Source organism: Selaginella moellendorffii, unplaced genomic scaffold (assembly GCF_000143415.4).
Source record: "Selaginella moellendorffii unplaced genomic scaffold, v1.0 SELMOscaffold_2, whole genome shotgun sequence".
NCBI classification, from domain to species: domain Eukaryota; kingdom Viridiplantae; phylum Streptophyta; class Lycopodiopsida; order Selaginellales; family Selaginellaceae; genus Selaginella; species Selaginella moellendorffii.
In genome coordinates, this window is record NW_003314263.1 from 1,051,354 (window position 1) to 1,073,818 (window position 22,465).

The 22,465-nt window shown below is 39.5% G+C and overlaps 3 protein-coding genes across 4 annotated transcripts; all 3 read left to right on the top strand.

The window, feature by feature from the left end:
- Nucleotides 1-13,723: 13,723 nt before the first annotated feature.
- On the top strand, nt 13,724-15,937 carry LOC9660780 (WD-40 repeat-containing protein MSI4). Of its 2 annotated transcripts, XM_024664060.1 has the most exons (15): nt 13,724-13,843; nt 13,916-13,979; nt 14,053-14,139; nt 14,191-14,253; nt 14,308-14,376; nt 14,422-14,496; nt 14,558-14,633; nt 14,704-14,884; nt 14,938-15,019; nt 15,072-15,145; nt 15,197-15,308; nt 15,366-15,508; nt 15,559-15,649; nt 15,701-15,811; nt 15,862-15,937. In XM_024664060.1, the coding sequence occupies exons 1-14, from the start codon at nt 13,737-13,739 to the stop codon at nt 15,785-15,787; spliced, it is 1,311 nt and encodes a 436-aa protein (XP_024519828.1). In that variant the 5' UTR covers nt 13,724-13,736; the 3' UTR covers nt 15,788-15,811; nt 15,862-15,937. The 2 variants fall into 2 exon arrangements, with proteins under 2 accessions (XP_024519828.1, XP_024519825.1); XM_024664057.1 differs by having other exon boundaries at nt 15,701-15,937.
- Nucleotides 15,803-19,675, top strand: LOC9660781. Its single transcript, XM_002962371.2, has 14 exons — nt 15,803-17,228; nt 17,342-17,651; nt 17,704-17,787; nt 17,850-17,975; nt 18,026-18,114; nt 18,180-18,363; nt 18,413-18,503; nt 18,552-18,706; nt 18,758-18,850; nt 18,903-18,995; nt 19,045-19,125; nt 19,174-19,323; nt 19,376-19,471; nt 19,529-19,675. Exons 1-14 carry the CDS (start codon nt 15,883-15,885, stop codon nt 19,607-19,609), a joined length of 2,979 nt encoding a protein of 992 aa, XP_002962417.2. The 5' UTR covers nt 15,803-15,882; the 3' UTR covers nt 19,610-19,675.
- Nucleotides 19,676-19,775: 100 nt separating this feature from the next.
- On the top strand, nt 19,776-22,252 carry LOC9660782 (probable glucan 1,3-beta-glucosidase A). The gene is made up of 8 exons (XM_024664067.1): nt 19,776-19,955; nt 20,025-20,303; nt 20,356-20,532; nt 20,587-20,745; nt 20,798-20,967; nt 21,018-21,176; nt 21,252-21,610; nt 21,673-22,252. The coding sequence occupies exons 3-8, from the start codon at nt 20,500-20,502 to the stop codon at nt 21,873-21,875; spliced, it is 1,083 nt and encodes a 360-aa protein (XP_024519835.1). The 5' UTR covers nt 19,776-19,955; nt 20,025-20,303; nt 20,356-20,499; the 3' UTR covers nt 21,876-22,252.
- Nucleotides 22,253-22,465: the final 213 nt, after the last annotated feature.

The following is a 22,465-nucleotide window of genomic DNA, read 5'->3' on the forward strand; positions in this document are numbered from 1 at the left end:
ATGTCTAATGCATGTATACATATAGATCCAAAGAAAGATTTTCAGCACGTGAAGTTTGATAGTTAATAATGATACCAGTAATGACATTTTGCTATAACGTGTCAAACCAAGAGATCCAATCTAACTATCAGCACGTGTGATATGTCAAGTTGTCAAATTTTAAGTGGTAGATGATAATAAATCTTGTCAAATCTTATTCTTCAATGACAGAATTGATTCGTAGTACAACTCAAGTTTTATCCATAATTGTGAACACTGCTCAATGACATTTAAAGCACGTGCCTATTGTTTAGGATCTAATACAACACAAAATAAATTTCTGGATGAGGATTCATCCATTCATAGATGGATATAGTACAACATATTTTAACGTGCCTTATTTATACTCTTTGAAGTTCTTGTAACGATTCCAAAATATGTACAAAATATTGATGAGAATGCATCCTTTCTAGATAATTGGTAAAATATAATATCATATCTCTAATAACAGAAATGTTGATAGGTGCTAGTTATACCATCATTAAAATATACAAAATAAAGAAGCATAATTTACATATAATAATAATGATAAGATAAAATAAGATCAAAGATATTGTGATGGTTGAGATTTAGGTTATTTGGAATGAACGGCCAGGATTAGAGATTGGTTAGGGTTAGGGCAGCCATCAGGATTAGGGTTAGGGTAGCCGCCAAGATTAGGTTACTGTTCGCATTGTGAGTGGAGCGCGCGAGAGATCGAGAGATTGAGCGCGAAGGAGATCGAGGGATTGAGCGCGAAGGAGATCGAGCGATTGAGCGCGCAAGAGATCGAGAGATTGAGCGCGTGAGCGGGAGAGTTTGAGCGTGTGAGTGGGAGAGATTGAGCACATGAACGGGAGAGATTGAGCACGCGAGTGGGAGAGTTTGAGCGTGTGAGCCGGAAAGATTGAGTGCGCGAGCAGGAGAGATTGAGTGCGCGAGCGGGAGAGATTGAGCACACAAGAAATCTAGCACAATCAAGAAATCGAGGGAGGAAAGATGCCACCAAGGGTGAGTTTCGATTTGATTGCTTCCACTTCCATTTTTTGAGTCCATTGCTTTCATTCCATTGCTTCCCTTTTTTTTTCTTGATTGCTTCTTTGCTGGCCGAGGTCAAGCTCAAGCCGGCCACCTCAGGCAGTTTTGCTTGCCGAGGGGCTGAAGTTATTTGAATAACCTCGGCCCCTCGGCGAGCAAAACTGGCCGAGCTCGAGCTCAAGGTGGAGTCTAGGCCCACTTGATTTTTTTTTCCTCTTTGACTGTTTGAATTTCTCATTATCTTTATTTAGTTTGACTAACAAAACTTTTTCTCTTCCAGAAAAGGAAAATTGTAACACATAAAAAGGTTGTTGGAGCCAAGAAGACATGAGAAGTTCAATTTGGCACTGACGACGACATCACAATCGACATGTCCATTGGCACAACAAAGACACATGACCATGGCCACCTCCACCACCTCCATCACCACCTCCACCACCTCCATCGCCACTGCCACCACCACCATTGCCACCACCACTACCACTATTGCCTTTGCCCCCACCGCCACCGCCACCACCACTGCCACTATTGCCTCTGCCCCCACCACCACTGCCACCACCACCAACGCAAATCCCTGAAGTTGGGCAATCTAGTGGTGTTCACGATAGGGAACCTGAGGAACAGCTTGGAGCTGAAAGAGTTGCAGACCTTCCTGACAATGTGGTGGACAAGCGCTTCCAAGAGACTGTTATACGGACAAGGGAAAAAGCAATTCACCAAACACTTGAGGCGCTCAAGTGGCTAGGCCCTTGTGACTTGATCAGAGAAATCCCCTTTTGCCGTTTGCAGCAGACGAACCTTGTCCGCACAGCATCCAAGTATGTCAACCCGGATATATACAACTTGTTCAAACAGAATGGCCTTGCAACAAATATCGGTATGTTTCTAGTCTCTTTTTGCAAGCCAGGAACAACGGAGATCATTACTGTCACACCCGAGATTGTGAATAGTTGGGATCCTATTTGGAGGAGGAAGTCCCTAGAATTTGATGACATGCTTATCAGACATCCTGAGACTCGACAGCTTGCGAGGACAATGTTCCAAATTATTGACGGTAACCACCAATATGGAGCTTGGATGAAGTGTATCGATGATCATTTTCGTGATGATCCCGTCTACCATATCAACGTTCCAGTCGGCCATGTCTACGCGAGGGGACCTTTGGATGTCAATAGACTTATCTTAGCCTGCCAAAAGATCAATGCGTAAGTTTTATAATTTTACCTCTAACTCCACTTTAACTTTTTTTGTTGTGTTTAAATGTAGGCTTGGGCAATTCATTATTCAAAAACAAAATCTTATCCATGACATCGAGCAACTTTGATTTTTGGCAGACTTGAGTGAGGATGACATCCGCCAACATTATGGTGATGATCTCGCAACACTTGTTTGGCACTCAGGCACTCGAAATGACGGTACAACTTGGTTCAACAACCCAATCAGTTTTATGCTCGCTGTGTGGTGTAAGGTATGTCTTTCCCTTTTATTTTATAAAAGCCTCTTTTAATTGTTTTGGTTTTTAGCCTTTAGTGAAGGTCTAGCAGGATGCTTACGAACTTGCATATCTGGAGAAGAGTCAGGAAGAGCTCTCAGCTGAGTTTGTACAAATTGAGCACAAAATTCAACATGCAAAGTCCTCAAAGTTGAAGAAATTAGTATGCATTGCAGACAATCGCAGGCCGAAGGAGTGGCTAGAGACTATAGCCGAAATTTCTTCTCATGAATGTAAGTTTTTTATCACACTTCATTTTTCTTAATTATGCATATGTTACTTTTGCAGTGAACAAAACTCCAGATGACATGATTTACAATATCGCAAAATTGAAACTTCCATATAAGCAACAGATAGAGACTCTGGAGTTCCTCAATGTCTGCTTGATGAATAGAGAGAAAGGACTGCTAGAACTATTTGAGAACATGATGAGAAGGGCTGTCTACATCACGCAAACTATAAGTGAAGGTGAGAAGTTCTTGGCACCACACATTGGTGACGATCCAGATGGCACATTCATGTCTTTCGACACCTACATCAACACGTCATTGAAAGGGATCGAAGAGGGGTGGCTGCCAGAGAAGTCTACAAGCACAACATATGATTGCCAACATGGTCAACCTTATTTCATGTGACGTATAGCTTATAGGTATAATATGATTTCTAAGACTGTTTTTTAATATATATTGTTTACAGGTATCTTCAATATAGAGGCATGCCATTTGAGGCACCAGTTTGCACTCGACTTGTTGCAAAGGGTGTAAGGGATGGAGGAATGTACCCAACAATGTTTGTGAGAGTTCCGAAGGCACGGAAGATAGAATGCCCTTGGGAGTTGGAGCTCCTAGGGAAGGAGACTTCTACACTAGATCACGAGGAAATTATCAATGCTAGCAACGATGGCAATGCAAGTGATGATGGAGATGAGGATGAAGAAACTCCAGATCAAGTTCATGTTCCACCACCAGATAGTCAGGAACAGGCTCCAATTCAACCATCAAACAACCAAGATCCGGATCAGGTTCTACCAGTAAATAACGATGATCATGTGGTTCACAGAATATCACATCGACCTCGAGGTAAGCAAAAGTGAATTTTACAAACTAAAGGTGGTAATACATGTTTTTTGCAGCAATGACTGTTGGTAGTAATTTCATTCCAGCTCGACGAGATGCTCGTGAAGAGGAGTTGGAGGAACTCTCATCGACAACACGCCATATGACGGTATCATACTATTTATTACTTTTTTCATTCACTTAGCTTTTTTATAGGTCCGTCCTGTATCCCCAATAACACAACGAGGCATTGTGGGTATCTTCATTGGCTCTTACAGTAGATTATTGACATCTTTCACGGAAGACGACATCAACATGGATATATGCCGCCAGTTCAACCGTTGGTGCCAAAAGATACAAAGGCCCGTGCTCCTAGTTGTGGACTTCATTCTCTTCGACTTTCCAGATGGTCTTTTAGATATCGATGGGAAAATTGAGGACTGGAACTTTCTCACACCTGACCACTTACGCGATGCATTCCTATTGTCCGAAGCACTTATGCTCGAAGCTGGCCATGTCGTCTTCATCCTACCGAACGACCCCAAATATGACAGCTGTAACAGTTGTCATAATAAAATAATATAGTTTTATAAAAGATAGGTTCTCATAAACTTTGTCTTTTTTAAACAATTCAATCTTATAGAAACTTTTAACTTAGATATTTACGTATTTTAATATTTTAAAGTTTGCTAGAACCTTCATTTGTTCAATTTAGATCTCCTTTGTAATATTTCTTATTGACTATGTTGACTTGAGTTGACTTGTGTTGAATTGAGCTCAACTCATGAGCTCAACTCAACTTTGGACCATCCCCCTAACACTTAACAATTCCTTCCCTCCAACTCCAATCCCAACCCCAACAACAACGTTATTGTCCCTAAGGACAAGTTATATAAATGATCAACCTTTCTAGAGAACCATATTTAAGCTCTTGATGCATCATCTATAGTTGTGTATATCAAGGAATCACTAGGTTCATCACTCTACATTTTAACTACCTAATATAAAACATTCGATGAGTTTTCACTTCAATTGGCTATTGCATCCAATAAGCCATCTTATCAATGCACTATAACACTTAATATGGAGTAACATATCTATAAAAAAGTTATCACTTTTACCACACTACAAAAGCATTAAAGTGTTCTACTACTCACTCGATGGAAATATTGTTCACACAAAGACGAAATCTTCCACTTTTTATTTCCAGAATTGATAATGCTCATTGGCAAACTTCTTTGTTTTGTCTTAAGCCATCTGCAAATTCAGTGTATATACCATTAGAATCTTATTAACTTCTATACTTGATCAGTTATCTCTAAATCAAACTTGTGTTAAACATCCTCACTTAAATGCAATTGTAACTTTAATCTTGTTTTAGGATGCATAAGGGTCATTATTGTTTATCCAATCCAGTGGTTCTTAATTTTTAAGAATATTTACTTTAACTTTAAGGACTGAGCTTGATTTCATATGTTGGCTATTGTTATGGATGAATTGCATCAATAGAAGATACAACTAACTTTTGGGATCATTAGTGTGATGTCTGTCATTGTGATAACTATAGCCAAAATCCATGAACAAAATAAAAGAGACAGATGGAGAGGGAAATTTTTCTAACACTGAGAACTTTTATGACATAAATGTGGCTCTACAAACCAAATTTTAATTATAATTCTAAATTTATAATATTAATATTTTATGACATAAATATGGCTCTACAAAACAAATATTAAATTATAATAATAAATATATAATAAAATATACAATATACCAATATACAATACAAACAAATTTCGGTTAGCAAACCAAAGAAAACAGCACAATACAGAAAAATAATTTATTATGTTAAACTCTGATATGCAAGGACTACATTTATTTGCATAAAGACATGCCTTTATTTTAAAATTCATATTTAAATTAATATTCTCAAATTAGTTTCTTGCAATAAAGATTTAATAAATTTATAAGCTTTCAACATCAAACATTTCCTAACTCAAAATAAATGAATAATGTTAATCAACTTTAAAATAAAGTAACTACTTTGTTATTAACCAAAATTAATATTAATATATAGCATCAATTTATTTATTTAAGTAAATCAGACAAAAATTATGAAAACATAAGTATAAACTATAATTATAAATATTTAGAGTTTAATCTTTAGTTTAGCACTAAAACATTCACACAATTTTTCCTCATGAAATATATATATATTGTTATAGTTCTTTACTCATATATTTATGTAGCTTATTCTCAGAAGGAGTTTCATTATGATAATTATGGAAATAATGGAGCAATGCCAAAGCAAATAAATATGGATATGATAATTACTTCTTTTTTTCATTTCATAACTGAATCATTACCTTTAGGTGGAACTACACCAGAGCATTCTACATTTCATACATTCATTATTGGAGAGATTGTAGAAGGTACAACATTAACAATAGATATATTATTTGTTATTCTATCTGCTAGTATAAATTGTCCATTAAACAATAATGGTATTCGTCAGATTAACAATGATAATACTAGAGATGTACTGTTAAGAGTTGCTAGACAAACTTATGCTTCTATCCGAAATGCAAGAGCATCATATTTTATGAGTATTATTGTTCAACATGATATTGGTATTTTTTTAATATTATATCAAATCCGTGGATATACTATTAGAATAAATCCTCGCTATAATATTAATGCACTTTCAATTCCATATAAATTTTGTAATTTCTTACAAAATAGATTATTTAGTGGATATAAAGGTTTGTTTATTGCCACACTTAATGCTGGTGAATTTCTAGTACATCTTTATAAAGCATATGTGTTTTTAGTACAACAAGATTGTAACAGTGTTTTATATTACAAAAATATAGTTTTATGGAATACTAAAACATATGGAGAAAGTTTTGATTGTAAATTCAGATTGCAAGAAGATGGAAATTTTGTTTTATATTCAGCATTTGATTTGAAACCATTATATGCAACTGGAACTTATTGTAAGAAATTTAATTGTGTAAGCCCATCAATGCTTATTCTACAATTAGATTGTAATGTAATTTTATATGAAGATGATAAACCTTCTATTCAAATGTGGTCAAGTAAAACAATATGTTATAAATAATAAGTTTAAATGTAATCATAAAGTTAAAATTATTGAGACTTATTTTCCAATATATAGTGTTTTATTTTCTATTATTACTCAAAGATAATCCCATAACTATTCAGCTTTAGTAATAATATAAAAAATTCTATTTTATATCTGGATTTGAACTAAATAAGAGCCTATTTTTTGTTTACTTTATAAAAATACAATAAGGCCCATAGGAGAATCACAGAAAATACTAACAGAAGACATTGGCAATAGCACATTTTAGTAAGAGATTATATGAAAGATTTTTATGATGAGAAGATCTCCAAGTTATTAGAACCATGAGGAATGGAAGTGTGAAAAAGTCATTCTAAGAACAAAGATATATTACCCTCTACCTAGAATGAAGTATAGGAAAAGATCCCCCCGGTCCAACCCGATCATTGACCGGAGCCCTAGGTGGCCTGCACAAACGATGAAACGACATAGGGTTTGATCAGTTTGATAATAGTTTGTGCTCAAACAAGTCAAACAAAGGTGAGCTAATGCTTGGTTTGACAAAACAGTGACTACAGAAACAGCAGTCAATAGTAGCTGCAAAATCAAGTTCATGCCAACATCGTTTTCAATACACACTCGGGCTTGCTTTTTTTCTTGCTCTTTAGCCTCTTTTTATTTTCTTTTCCATGTTCCCATGTGGTTTCCCACACTCTCTGCCCCACTTCTTTCTCTTTTTTTTCAACACTTTTTCTTTGCTCTTTTCTTTGTTATCCTCCTGGAAATATCCCTAAGCATATGTCCATTGATTGTTTGGGAAAAGAATAATCTCAACTTCTAGATAACATCTCATGGTTGCATGGTTACTCTTTGCTATGGAAGGTGCTGGCTGCAAAGAAACCCATGGGTTCTTATACATCATGACAAAGAAAAGTCTCAATTATATCTTGTGACTAGTTTGTCCAATTGCAATGATTGTTGATATTACTGGTGGTTGATGATGGCTTTGATGAAGTGATGTAAAGAGATATCATGGCAAATGATGGAGTATGGAGGAAAATGGAAAAATGGAAAAAAAAAATACATTGTGCTAGATCAATTGATTTTTGATGATTTTTGTTCTACCAGTGAAAGTAATTTATATAATTCTGTACTTTCTTTGGCATTTCCTGACATTCCTCAAGAAGAATTTTATAATTGGTGTTATTCCCAACTAATAATTGATTATTTGGTGATGAAGTTTTTGTTAGCCAAACGTTTCTTGACTGCCATAGGACACCGAAACACTTGGAGTATCAAGGTTATTGTGTTCCTTTTCTACTTTGGAGCTCTTGGATGCAACTCCCCTGGCCGTGGACGAATTTGACCTCGGGGAGTATTAGCTATGCCAGTAATAGCTGAGGTGAGAGTGATGTTGGTGGGCGGAATGCCGTAGACAAGCATTGATAGCGGGATTACATCCCACCGGAAGATCAATCTCAGATAAGGCAGACACTAGCGAGCATGCTGTTATTCTCTTGTGTGAGATTCCCTTTCAATCTTGGAAATGTAGATAAAGTTGATTCTTTGATGTGATATTACTTTCAAATCTTTTGAAAGATTTCAATTTCTTTTATTATTACTCACAAACAACTCTTGAAAACTTTTATTGAGGATTCACTACAAAAATATACCTTGATCTTTTTATATGGGAGGATTGTGATATAGGTAGACAATAGAGTTTTTGATATAAATTAATATGTAAATTATAAATGTTATGGAAGGTTCTATGGAGTAGATTTCTTGGTGTTTTCCACCGTATTGTTCATTTCTTCATTTCTCTTGCTCTAGATTGTTATTTCAGAAGTACTAAAAACATTTTTATCAATATGATAATGATCTTTACATTCATAGATGGGTAATAAAGCCAAGATTTTAATATAAAGATTGTGATAGTGAAACAAAATTAACATTCCTACATTCCTTTGCACTATAACTCTTACTCACAAATATTTTATTTTCCTTGCTTTCCATCTTCTTAAGAACCCTAAAAAAATCTTTTGAATGAAAGAATAGTATATATAGCTGTAAAAGTATTCAAAATATTAAGTAGTCAAATCAAAATATGACAGCTGTAACATTAGTTATAGTAAAATAATATATCTTTACAAAAGGTAGGTTCTCGTGAAGTTTGCCTTTTTTAAACAACTCAATCTTATAGAAACTTTTATTTCAAATATTTACATATTTTAATATTTTAAAGTTCGCTAGAACCTTCATTTGTTCAATTAATATTTCCTATGTAAGACTTCTAGTTGACTATGTTGACTTAAGTTGACTTGTGCTGAATTGAGCTCAACTCAACTTTAAACCATCCTCTCAAGACTAAGTCCAAGATCAAACTCAAAACCAAATTCAAGATCAAGTCTAAGACCAAGTCCAAGACTAAGTCCTATATGGAGTTTAAGACCAAGTTTGAAATGGAGTCTGAGATCAAATCCAAAATGGAGTCCAAGATTGGATCCGAGATGGAAGTTGACATTAAGACTAAGACTGAGACCAAGACCAAGAACAAGTCTGAATTTGAGTCTGAATCCAAATCCAAGGGTGAAAGCATAAAGTGATTGTTCTCCTAGACCCTATTGGGTAGTAAAGAAAGGACTCTAATGGAATTAATAGGTTAGGAAAGGTTAATTTAACCTAGAAAATGTATATATAATGAGTGATGATATAACCATTAGTTAGTCCAAGACTAAAGTGAATATGGATGGATAAATGGGATGACTTGGTGAAATGTTCAAGATTCAATTTTAACTCCTCCAAAAGATTAAATTGTTGATGCTCCCAATCCAAGTGTGGCAATACCTACTTGGATACCTTCTGTGACTTATCGGAATCTCACTCTTGCTATAAAATCTCAAACTATGGAAAGGAAGAGTAATGGTCCTTTTACTTAATAACTAAGGGTATAGTTATGTGGTGAGAAAGTCTCAAAAGTTAGTGGGATTTAATGGTCAAGTTTTTGAGCTCTAGCTTACTGGCCATATTATTGAGCACTATCATGGATAAAAAAAGACTTGATAGGGACTAAAGAATGAATATTTGGGAATGGTGTTCCCCATGTTTTAATGCATTTTAAGGATGCTAAAGTGTGGTTAAAAGATAACCATTTGTGGATAGATGGCACAATCTTGGAGAAATAAGTTCCTTACCACCTACCCCAAAGGCCATTATAAGCCCTTAAAAGTGAGATGACTTTTGACTTGTTAATTAGCTATCACTTAACAATTCCTTCCCTCCAACCCCAATCCCAACCCCAACAACAAATTCATTATCCCTAAGGACAAGTTATATAAATGATCAACCTTTCTAGAGATCTATATTTAAGCTCTTGATGCATTATCTATAGTTGTAAATATCAAGGAATCACTAGGTTCTTCACTCTAAAATAGTGTATATTTTAACTACCTAATATAAAACAAGTTGAGTTTTCACTTCAATTGGCTATTGCATCCAATAAGCCCATCTTATCAATGCACTATAACACTTAATATGGAGTAACATAATCACTTTTACCACTCTACAAAAGTATTAAAGTGTTCTACTACTCACTCGATGGAAAGATTGTTCGCACAAAGATGAGATCTTCTACTTTTCATTTCCAAAATTGATAATGTTCATTAGCAAACTTCTTTGCTTTGTCTTCAGCCAACAAATTCAGTGTATTTACCATTAGAATCTTATTAAGTTCTATACTTGATCACTTATCTCTAAATCAAACTTGTGTTGAACATCCTTGCTTAAATACAATCAGGGTCATTATTGTTTATCCAATCCAGTGGTTCTTAATTTTTAAGAATATTTACTTTAACTTTAAGGACTGAGCTTGATTTCATATGTTGGCTATTGTTATGGATGAATTGCATCAATAGAAGATACAACTAACTTTTGAGATCCTTAGTGTGATGTCTGTCATTGTGATAACTATAGCCTAAATCCATGAACAAAATAAAAGAGACAGATGGAGAGGGAAATTTTCCTAACACTGAGAACTTTTATGACATAAATGTGGCTCTACAAACCAAATTTTAATTATAATTCTAAATATATAATATTAATATTTTATGACATAAATGTGGCTCTATAAACCAAATATTAATTTATAATACTAAATATATAATAAATATATCAATATACAATACAAACAAATTTCGGTTAGCAAACCAAAGAAAACAGCACAATACAGAAAAATAATTTATTATGTTAAACTCTGATATGTAAGGACTACATTTATTTGCATAAAGACATGCCATTCTTTTATAATTCATATTAAAATTAATATTCTCATATTAGATTCTTAGAATAAATATTTAATAAATTTATAAGCTTTCAAACATTTCCTAACTCAAAATAGATGAATAATATTAATCAAATTATAAATAAAGTATCTACTTTGTTATTAACCAAAATTAATATTAATATATAGCATCAATTTAATTATTTAAGTAAATCAAACAAAAATTATAAAAAAGTAAGTATAAAATATAAATAGAAATATTTAGAGTTTAATCTTTAGTTTAGCACTAAAACATTCACACAATTTTTCCTCATGAAATATATATATATTGTTATAGTTCTTTACTCGTATTTTTATGTAGCTTATACTCAGAAGGAGTTTCATTATGACAATTATGGAAATAATGGAGCAATGCCAAAGCAAATAAATATGGATATGATAATTACTTCCTTTATTATATTCATAACTAATTCATTACCTTCAGGTGGAACTACACCAGAGCATTCTACATTTCATACATTCATTATTGGAGAGATTGAAGAAGGTATAACATTAACAATAGATATATTATTTGTTATTCTATCTGCTAGTATAAATTGTCCATTAGACAATAATGGTATTCGTCAGATTAATAATGATAATACTAGAGATGTACTGTTAAGAGTTGCTAGACAAACTTATGCTTCTATCCGAAATGCAAGAGCATCATATTTTATGAGTATTATTGTTCAACATGATATTGGTATTTTTTAATATTATATCAAATCCGTGGATATACTCTTACAATAACTCCTCATTATAATATTAATGCATTTTCAATTCCATATAAATTTTGTAATTTCTTAAAAAATAGATTATTTAGTGGATATAAAGGTTTGTTTATTGCCACACTTAATGCTGGTGAATTTCTAGTACATCTTTATAAAGCATATGTGTTTTTAGTACAACAAGATTGTAACAGTGTTTTATATTACCAAAATATAGTTTTATGGAATACTAAAACATATGGAGAAGGTTTTGATTGTAAATTCAGATTGCAAGAAGATGGAAATTTTGTTTTATATTCAGCATTTGATTTGAAACCATTATATGCAACTGGAACTTATTGTAAGAAATTTAATTGTGTAAGCCCATCAATGCTTATTCTACAATTAGATTGTAATTTAGTTTTATATGAAGACGATAAACCTTCTATTCAAATGTGGTCAAGTAAAACAATATGTTATAAATAATAAGTTTAAATGTAATCATAAAGTTAAAAATATTGAGACTTATTTTCCAATATATAGTGTTTTCTTTTCTATTATTACTCAAAGATAATCTCATAACTATTCAGCTTTAGTAATAATATAAAAAATTGTATTTTAGATCTGGATTTGAACTAAAGAAGAGCCTATTTTTTGTTTACTTTATAAAAATACAATAAGGCCCATGGGCCAACAAGGAGAATCAGAGCAAATACTAAAAGAAGACATTAGCAAGAGCACATTTTATTAAGAGATTATATGAAAGATTTTTATGATGAGAAATATCTCCAAGTTATTAGAACCATGAGGAATGGAAGTGTGAAATAGGCATTCTAAGAACAAAGATATATTACCCTCTACCTAGAATGAAACAGTGACTACAGAAACAGCAGTCAATAGTAGCTGCAAAATCAAGTTCATGCCCAACATCATTTTCAATACACACTCCACTATCATGGCTATTCACAATTACTCTCTTAGATGCTATCTTGTCACCATTTCCTCTCACATCCACAATACCATTCCTCCATATCCACTGCCACTCATTGAAACTTATGGAGCCAAATCAAGATATCATTGGGTACTCTCCATGGACTATTTGGCCATTATCTAGGTATGGGCTTGCTTTTTTTCTTGCCCTTTAGCCTCTCTTTATTTTCTTTTCCATGTTCCCATGTGGTTTCCCACACTCTCTGCCCCACTTCTTTCTCTTGTTTTACAACACTTTTCTTTGCTCTTTTCTTTGTTATCCTCCTGGAAATATCCCTGGGCATATGTCCATTGATTGTTTGGGAAAAGACTAATCTCAACTTCTAGATAACATCTCATGGTTGCATGGCTACTCTTTGCTATGGGAGGTGCTGGCTGCAAAGAAACCCATGGGTTCTTATACATCATGACAAAGAAAAGTCTTAATTATATCTTGTGACTAGTTTGTCCAATTGCAATGATTGTTGATATTACTGGTGGTTGATGATGGCTTTGATGAAGTGATGTAAAGAGATATCATGGCAAATGATGGAGTATGGAGGAAAATGGAAAAATGGAAAAAAAAAATACATTGTGCTAGATCAATTGATTTTTGATGATTTTGTGAAAGTAATTTATATAATTCTGTACTTTCTTTGGCATTTGTCGACATTCCTCAAGAAGCATTTTATAATTGGTGTTATTCCCAACTAATAATTGATTATTTGGTGATGAAGTTTTTGTTAGCCAAACGTTTCTTGACTGCCATAGGACACCGAAACACTTGGAGTATCAAGGTTATTGTGTTCCTTTTCTACTCTGGAGCTCTTGGATGCAACTCCCCTGGCCGTGGACGAATTTGACCTCGGGGAGTATTAGCTATGCCAGTAATAGCTGAGGTGAGAGTGATGTTGGTGGGCGGAATGCCGTAGACAAGCATCGATAGCGGGATTACATCCCACCGGAAGAGCGTCTTCTAATCAATCTCGGACAAAGCAGACACTAGCGATCGTTGTCTATAGAACCCTTTAAAAAGGAGGGTTTTAGGGTTTTGGGGATGGAAGACGCGATCGAGGAGCGCTACACGCGATGGAAGTCCTCCGTGCCCCTTCTCTACGACTGGTTTACTAATCACAATCTCACCTGGCCCTCTCTCAGCTGCCGGTAAGCATATGGATCACACAGTCCGGCATTCTCTCTATTAAACTTTCACGCTGCCCATGGTTTTGGTTTTAGCTGGGGGCCTTCGGTGGAGCAGGGATCATCTAGAAATCTTCAGCAGCTCTACTTCAGCGAGCAGGCAAGTGATTCCTTTCCTACTCTTCCTCTTGCTCCTTTGATCAAATTTTTTTCTTCTTGCTCTCTCTCGGCAGACTTATGGGCAGTACCCAAACACGCTTGTAGTTGTCAACTGTGAGATCATAAAACCACGATATGCTGCTCACGAGAGCTTATCCCAGGTATGGTTCATCAAGGTTTTTCCTTCCTCTTTTATACGAGAGTGCTTATAGTTTAATGAGGAAGCTCGATCGCCATACATCAAGCGGCTTAAAACCGTGATCCATCCTGGCGAGGTCAGGAACCAAGAACAAGAAAAACTTAATCGGTTTTGAGCTTGTTTACCACAGGTGAACCGAATACGAGACTTACCTCAACTTAGCAGCAAAGTTGTGGCCACGCACACTGATAAGCCCGAGGTTTATCAATTCAATCCTTCGTAGAGTCTCACGACTTTCATTCAGGTGTACGTGTGGAATCTCGAATCACAGCCAAATCGATCTCCAGCACCAGGAGCTTCTCCTTCAAAGCCTGATATGGTATTGCGGTTTTTTTTCCTATGCTTTAGACAATAAGTTCGTTCTTTGGCTGTATGTCCAGGTATTGACAGGCCATACCGCAAACGCGGAGTACGCTCTTGCATTGTGTTCGTGTGGACCGTTTGTTCTATCTGGAGGTTAATCTCGTTTTAACTTTCGACTGGTATTTTCATTCTGCTAAATGCGTTTTTTATTTTCTTGTCGTAGGACAAGATCGGAAGGTTCTGCTTTGGGACATCAACGACGCCGTATCTGGACTTAATACACCAGGAAGGCCTACTATGAACAGCGGTGGAACAGGCACGATAAGCAGCACTCACGTTTCAGCAACTGGTATCTTCAAAGGTCATTCTAAAACTGTGGAAGACGTTCAGTTTCGACCATCAAGGTATGGGGTGATCGTCTTTGGATCTTGTTTCATGATAAAACATTTCTATGCAGTGCAAATGAGTTTTGCAGCGTCGGAGATGACCGCTGTATCATTTTTTGGGACAAGAGACAGGGTAACAGTCCAGCACAAAAGGTACTTACAACTCTTCCTTTTTCTTCTTTCCGGCTAAACTATGCTCTTGCAGATTACTGATGCACACGACGATGATATTCATTGCTTAGATTGGAACGCTCATCAGGAGCATTACATTTTGACAGGGTAAAAGTTCCTCGTGCATCACTCTGCTTTAACCTGAAACTCTTTCCGTAGGTCCGCCGATACGTCTGTCAAGCTCTTCGATCTAAGAAAACTGGATTCGAATGAAAGTGGCTGTCAAGTGAAAAAGTTCAAAACACACGAAAGTGCAGTCTTGGGTGTGCAAGTAAGAGTACTTGTCTCAAGTATCTGAAAGATGCAAATGAAATTCTTTTTCTTGCAGTGGTGCCCTGCAAAAGCGTCAGCTTTCGCTAGTGCTGCAGCGGACTCCACGGTGAGCATCAGTGATATCGAGATAAGTTTCAAGAGCTCAGATTCCAACGCAAACCATTCGGAAGGACTGATCTTCAAGCACATTGGACACAGGTGATCTAGAAAAGCATGCTTTTCCTTTCTTGAGGTGGAGGTTCATTCAGGGGCCAAATCGTCGACTTCCACTGGGATCCTTTGGAGCCATGGTTACTGGCGACCGTGTCCACAGACGCGAAAGGTGGCGGCACACTACAGGTACAAGAAAGTCCATGTTGTTTCACAGTCTAAGATTTCTTTTACCTGTAGCTTTGGCGACTTAGCGACTTAATCTACCGACCAGAAGACGAAGTTCTTGCAGAGCTAGAGAGCTTAACGAATAAGTCCACAATCTGATCTAACAGCGCTGGATATACTCTGGTATATTTATTCATCTCACATGTCGCTGGTTTCAATCAAGCTTGCTGCAGGCTTTTGGTAAAGTCGAGTAAATGCAAAACAAGTTTGGTACTGCGCGAATGCTGCAGCTCACACCAAACTGGCGGATAGGTTCTCGCAGAAGGGCACAAAGCCCACAAGATGTTGGCCGTGGTGGCTTTGAAGCCGCAATGTCTGTTGACGACGACGACGACGACAACTCTCCAGAAAACGCAAGGACGAAGAAGAAGCAGCACCAACAACAGCAAGAACAAATGGTGAGTTCCTCAGGAAAGCTCTCAAGAAAGACAGCACGGATCCGGGTATGGTGGCTGCTCTCGATTTGGTTCTCAGCTTTAGCTCGGATAGCAGCGGCAAGAGGGTGCTCGAATGAGCTCAAGTTGAGCCTCGGCATGGCTCCAAACGCCATGCCCGAGGAAGTGGTCCACAAGGTTGACAGGATGATCCAAGTTCACGCTTTTAGAGCACTCTTGAGACCACACACTGGCACTGTCTACGACGTTCCACTTCCAATGGGGATCCAACCGGGCCTCTCCGTCCAGGCCGTGAGACTCAAGACTGGAAGCTTGCAACACCGGGGATTCATCTTCAACGAGTTCATCCTCCCTCCAAGGCTTGCGGTGACGACGAGAGTGAATTCCAGGGAAGAGGTTCCGGAGTACGTGGTTCTCGTCTACAGGTTTTTCAGCATGAGATTCTCGGCCTACTGTCCGAAGAACGGGATCTCGATCATCGGTCCCGTGGTGGGAATCCGAGCTTACAGTGGGATGGATATGGAGGAGAGCTCTTCCGGAGTGAAAGCGCCTGTAGAGGCCGAAGTGGTGGCTTTGGAAGACCCCGTGACAGTTCGCATTCCAATCTTTCCACTCTCCGACTCCAACAAGGTGAATCCGGCGATGTGCGCTCTCTTCGATGGAAACGGGAACACCACCGTCACTCCCATGACTTACGTGAACGTTTGCTCCATGTATCAACTTGGTGACGCCACGCTCGTGAACTTCTCCGCGAACAGCACCGGCGAGAGCTGGACGGATTCGATCGAAGCTCCAGTCCCCGCGCCGGGAAAGCACGCGAGGGATCATCCCAGCGACGCTGCTCCATCGCCCTCGTCATCGTCTTCGTCCATGGGAGAAAGCAAAGCTCGCCGGAGGCGTTCCTCGTCGAGAATTAAAGCTGGGATCTTGGGAACAATGGGGGCACTGACAGTGATGATCTTGGGAGCTTTCGTTGGAATGGCCGGTCTGAGAATCCACCACGCTGCGAGGATTTTTAAAATGGAGATCCAAGCAAGCGAGAGTGAGTCGCTAGGAACGACGTTGATATCGTACAACGCACGGCCTCCCAATGCCCGTGCTAGCCGTACGAAGCCGTGTCTAGAGAAGGACTATATCTTCCGATAGCGAGCTATGGATTTTTTCTCTGTATCGTTGTATTTTTCGAATGGAAAGAATATTACTTGGCTCTCTCAAGAACCCTAAAGTTCGAGGATTTTTCTTTGTGGTCATGAAATATTTTGGGGGATAGTTTGGCGCTTAGAGCAATGCATCCAATGCCGGCCGCGATTGTGTCGCCTCTTCGCGTCTACGCGCACAATCCGGAGGCGCCGGTGTGTTCTTCGTCATCTGTGGTAGCGGCGGTGGTGAGCTATGGAAAGATTACGCACAATGCAGGGCTTCTGCGATTTGGAATCCGATGCAAGAGGAGGAGGGGAGTTCTTGTGGCCATGGCCTCGGCGGCCGCGGCAGAGCCTTCTTCTCCGGAGGTAATCACGACTCCCAAGGGATTGCAAGTCCAGGAGACGCAGAACGATGGTAATGCTCGGGTAAGCATTAGTTTCTCCAAGATTTCCAGATGGAATTTTTTTTGTTGTGTAGGTTCGCTTGAAAGTAAGAGTTCCGGGGAATCTCTGCAAAGAAATTTACGATGAAACCCTGCTGGATTTTAGCAAGAAAGTGAAGGTGAGTGTAATAGTGATACTCTAGAACCAGCATTTTCAGTAGAGTTTTGTTATGATTGTCAGGTGAAAGGTTTTCGTCCTGGAAAAGTTCCAGAGTGGGTTTTGCTCAGTCAAATTGGGCAGAAGCGTGTCGAGTCGGAGGCGGTGAAGTTGATCCTGGAGAAAACTCTCCCCGAAGCTATGGCTTCCGTGAGTAGCTTTGCCATTGCTTTTCTCCGTAGCTTACGTGCTGTTTTAAGGTTGCTGGACGAGCACTGAAAGATTCAGAAGAGATTGTCACGAAATTCGATTCGTTGCTGGCAGCCTTCACGCCAACTTCTCCTCTAAGGTAATGTTTTTGGTCGTCGTTTCTCCTTTTGCTCTAGAACTCCACCTAAGCGGTTTAAGCGATAGTTATCATGTTGCAGTGGATGTTATACCGGATGTGGAGTGGACATCAAAGGACGCTTACAAACATATGGTGCTAGAAGTTGAAGGTCGCGACGATATTGGTGTTCAAAATGCTGCCGATGCTGAGCTTGCATCGCGACACAAGGATTTGGGATCCTTGAGAGTTGTAACTGGTCGAGGATTGGAGGTATATCTAGCTTTTTGTTTTCCTTATTCTGACTTGGCTCCTTGTGTAGATGAACGATGTTGTTATTATTGATATTTCGGCTGCTCGCATAAACAGTGATGGAACAATTGGCGACAAGATTCTATCATGCACACAGAAAGGTACGCGTTGCCCTGGTATACTCCGGTTGATTGAAAATACCTCTTCAGGATTTAGTTTGGACACGGAGGAGAGCACTTCTTATATACCAGGGCTTGTTCAAAACATGATGGGCCAGAAAGGTGGCGAAACTCGCACTTTTGATCTTGTTTTTCCTCCAGACTGGAATCAGGAGCACCTTCGTAACATCAAAGCGCGATTCACTGTAAGTCTTGCTACTGCTTTAAGTGACATCCTCACTGCGGTTTTTGGTTAGGTGGAATGCAAAGAAGTCTTCCTGAGGGTAGTACCTGATCTAAATGACGAAATTGCGGAAAAGCTTGTTGAAGGATGCAAGACATTAGAGCAGGTAGGATGCAATTTCTTCGCTTGAGATTTCCTTGGTATCTCTTGTCAATCAGGTGAAGCAAGCATTGCTCAAAAAGCATCAGCTCATTGAGGAAAATAACAGAAAGAATGCAGCCAGGGGAGCAGTACTTGAAAAACTTTCCAAGGTCAAGTAACATCTTGATCTTGCGCTTAATTCCATGTATCTATGTGCAGGTAGCAAAGATTCAAGTTCCAAAATCCTTACTAGAGGAGCAGGGCCGACAAATATATGCCGCCAAGCTTATGGAGTTGCACGTAAGATTGATCACTGTCCAAATATTCGACTTTGACATGCCAATCCAGATCAAACAACGGTTTGACAAGAAGCAAATGGAGCCGCTTACTAGCGAAGAAATGGTGAACAACTTTATTCGTGTCAAGCACGATGAGATATCGGCTACAGTGAGGCAATCCATCGCCGTGGCAGAGATTTTCAGGCTTGAAAAGCTTCAGGTTTGTTTCATCGGCACGTTCTTTTACTTTACTGAAGTGTTGTGCGTAACAGTACACGAGGGATGAGCTAGAAGCGGAGGTAAAGTCGGCTATTGACGAGTTCAAGATCTACAACCAAGAATACGACGAAAAGAAAGTGAGAGAACAGGTACGTTTCACGCCATCGCTCTCAATCAGTTTTAGACAAGAAAATCTTGTGTTCTAGGCGCAAGAGATGCTTGAGGGTGCCAAAGTCTTGGATTGGCTACTGGAGCAAGCGGACATCAGATACGTAACTACTAAGTAGATAGTGATTCGGACAAACGTTTTGGCTTGTAATCGCAGCTTTTTGGAAGGTTTCCATTTTGCTTAACAGTGTATAATCTATCTAACCGGAGGCGAATTTTTCTCAGCTGGCATTGATGAAACATAGAGGCAGCATGCAGCTCACACTATTTTTGTGGGTGGTGTGCACGGGACACGGCCCCTGGGATTGCGTGCCTGTGCTTGACAGACTACTCAGCAAAGTGGCGCAATAAATCCTCCGAGAGGAGGCGGCCGATGACGAGTCGGAGTCATGCCCAGACCTTGCTTCCTCCTCGCCATCGCCTTGTTCTCTGCCGTCTCTACTTCTGCAACGACGAACAATGCGAGTATGTTTCGTTCTCCTCTTCTTTATTTTTATTTCTTTCGCGTGACTCGCTTTCCCTCTATTGTGACAGCTCGGGTGCGCTCCGTGAGCTTGGGAGGCTGGCTGGTGATTGAGAAATGGATCAAGCCGTCGCTGTTTGATGGAATCGTGGAGCCGGACCTCTTAGTAATCTAGTTTTTGTTTCCTTGTCCTCTAGTTGTTTTGTGTTGCCTTGTCTTGTCTCGTCCAGGATGGAACTCTTGTTACATTCAAGTCACTGGTTCTGGGGACTTATGTGACGGCTGCCAATGGAGGTGGCTCGGACGTCACTGCCAACGGCACCTCGGCGTCGGACTGGCAAACATTCAAGGTAAAGATGGAACTCTCGGTGCTGCTGTCTGACAATACTCCTTTTCTTACAGCTATGGCGTGTTTCCAGTACATTGTTCCAGTTTCGGGTGTCCAATAACCAGTTTATCTCAGCACCGGATTCGAGTGTCTCCGCCACCGTGGACTCTCCCGGACAGTCTGAAACGTTTGAGATTAGTCGAAACGGTGGCCTGGTGATGCTTCGAGCCCCCAATGGAATGTACCTCCAGGTAGTGAACTGCGATCGTATGAAAAGCTCAAGCTCAATGTGATCCATTCCACAGGCAAATGAGAGCTCTCGACTGACTGCCGATTACAATGGGACTCTGGGATGGAGCAGTGACAATCCAGCAGTCTTTAATATGACTGTCAATACTGTTCTTGGTGGAGAGTTCCAGCTCGCGAATGGGTACGACAAAGAAGACGCACAAACCGTGTTCAAGGTTTGTGAGTCGAGGCTTTGTGATTGGAGCTTCTGAAGTCTTGGTGTCTTAGAAACACCGAGAGAGCTTCATCACTCAAGACGACTTCAAGTTCTTGGCTGCAAACGCAATCAACAACGTTAGAATTCCGATTGGCTGGTGGATTGCATACGACCCAGAGCCTCCATTCCCATTCGTTTCCGGCTCGCTCGAGGCACTGGACAACGCATTCACCTGGGCAGAGTACGTACGCGATCTCTAAATTGCTTAAGGTTGATACGTCTTTCGTCCAGGAACACCGGCATCAGCGTCCTAGTGGATCTCCACGCGGCCCCGGGATCTCAAAGCCAGTGGCAACACTGTGGAACTCGGGACGGCGTTTCAGAGTGGGCCAAAGCCAACACCAGCTACATCTCCGATACACTTTCAGTTATTGAATTTCTGACCTCCAGGTATGCATGCGAGTCCCTCGCTCTCTTCTTTCATTCACTTTTTGCCTTTCTCTCCGTGTTCTTCAACCTTTGTAGATACGCAAGCCATTCCGCATTTTTTGGCATCGAGCTTCTCAACGAGCCAACTCAGCAGCACGTACCACTCGACGTCCTCCGCAATTACTACGTTGCGGGCTACAGCAGGGTCAGAAAATACAGCTCAAGCTGCTTCGTGATCATCTGCCAGCTGATCGGCGCAAACCCGAGCATACTGGTGGATTTCATGGCACCCAGCGACGGCTACACCAACGTCGCCTTGGACGTCCACTGGTACAACCTCTTCGAGAACAGATTCGTGAACACTACGGCGCAGTGGAACATCGACTATATCCTCAACCAGAGGAACTCCGATCTCCAAAAGCTCAACAACGCAAACGGGCCTCTCATACTCGTTGGTAAGCTCTTGGAGTTCGTCCGTCAGTGATTCATGGATCGATCGAAAACCATTGCCTTGCAGGGGAATGGACCAACGAGTGGGATGTGCAAGGAGCCACCATGTCGGACTACCGAAACTTTGGAGCGGCACAGCTCAAAGTGTTTGGAAACGCATCGCTAGGGTGGTCTTACTGGGGACTCAAGAGCAAGGATCTGCACTGGGACTTCGAAAGAACCGTGGAAAAGGGACTGCTCACACGCCAGAGCAACGGACAGTGGCCTTGAAAAAGAACAAACAGGGCCAGTGACAACTCTCAAGAACAAAAATTCCAGGGAAAACAAACGATTTTTTTCTCGAAGCAAGGACTATAGTTTATAGGCAAAATTATTCTTATATCACAGAGGTATGATCTTTACTCTGTTCTTGCGCTTCTACTCACTTTGATGAAGCAAGTAGTTTGTAGACAAAAGTCTTCTTATATCACAGAGGTACGATCTTTTACTTTGTTCACTCACTTTGATGAAGCAAGGACTATAGTTTGTAGACAAAAGTTTTCTTATATCACAGAGGTATGATCTCTTCTTTGTTCACTCACTTTGATGAAGCAAGGACTATAGTTTGTAGACAAAAGTTTTCTTATATCACAGAGGTATGATCTTTACTTTGTTCTTGCGCATCTACTCACTTTGATGGCTGGCTGACCAATCCCCTGACCACCGACGAAGCAATCGCGAGTGCCAGTAGCTCCGCCGCCACCACCGCCCCCGCCTGGACTGGCGGAGCGAAAATCGAGGAGGAATCCATGCTCGAGGCCGAGGCCGCGAGCGCCGCCTTGGCTTCCTCGGCCACCACCTTGGCTTCGCCGGCCACCACT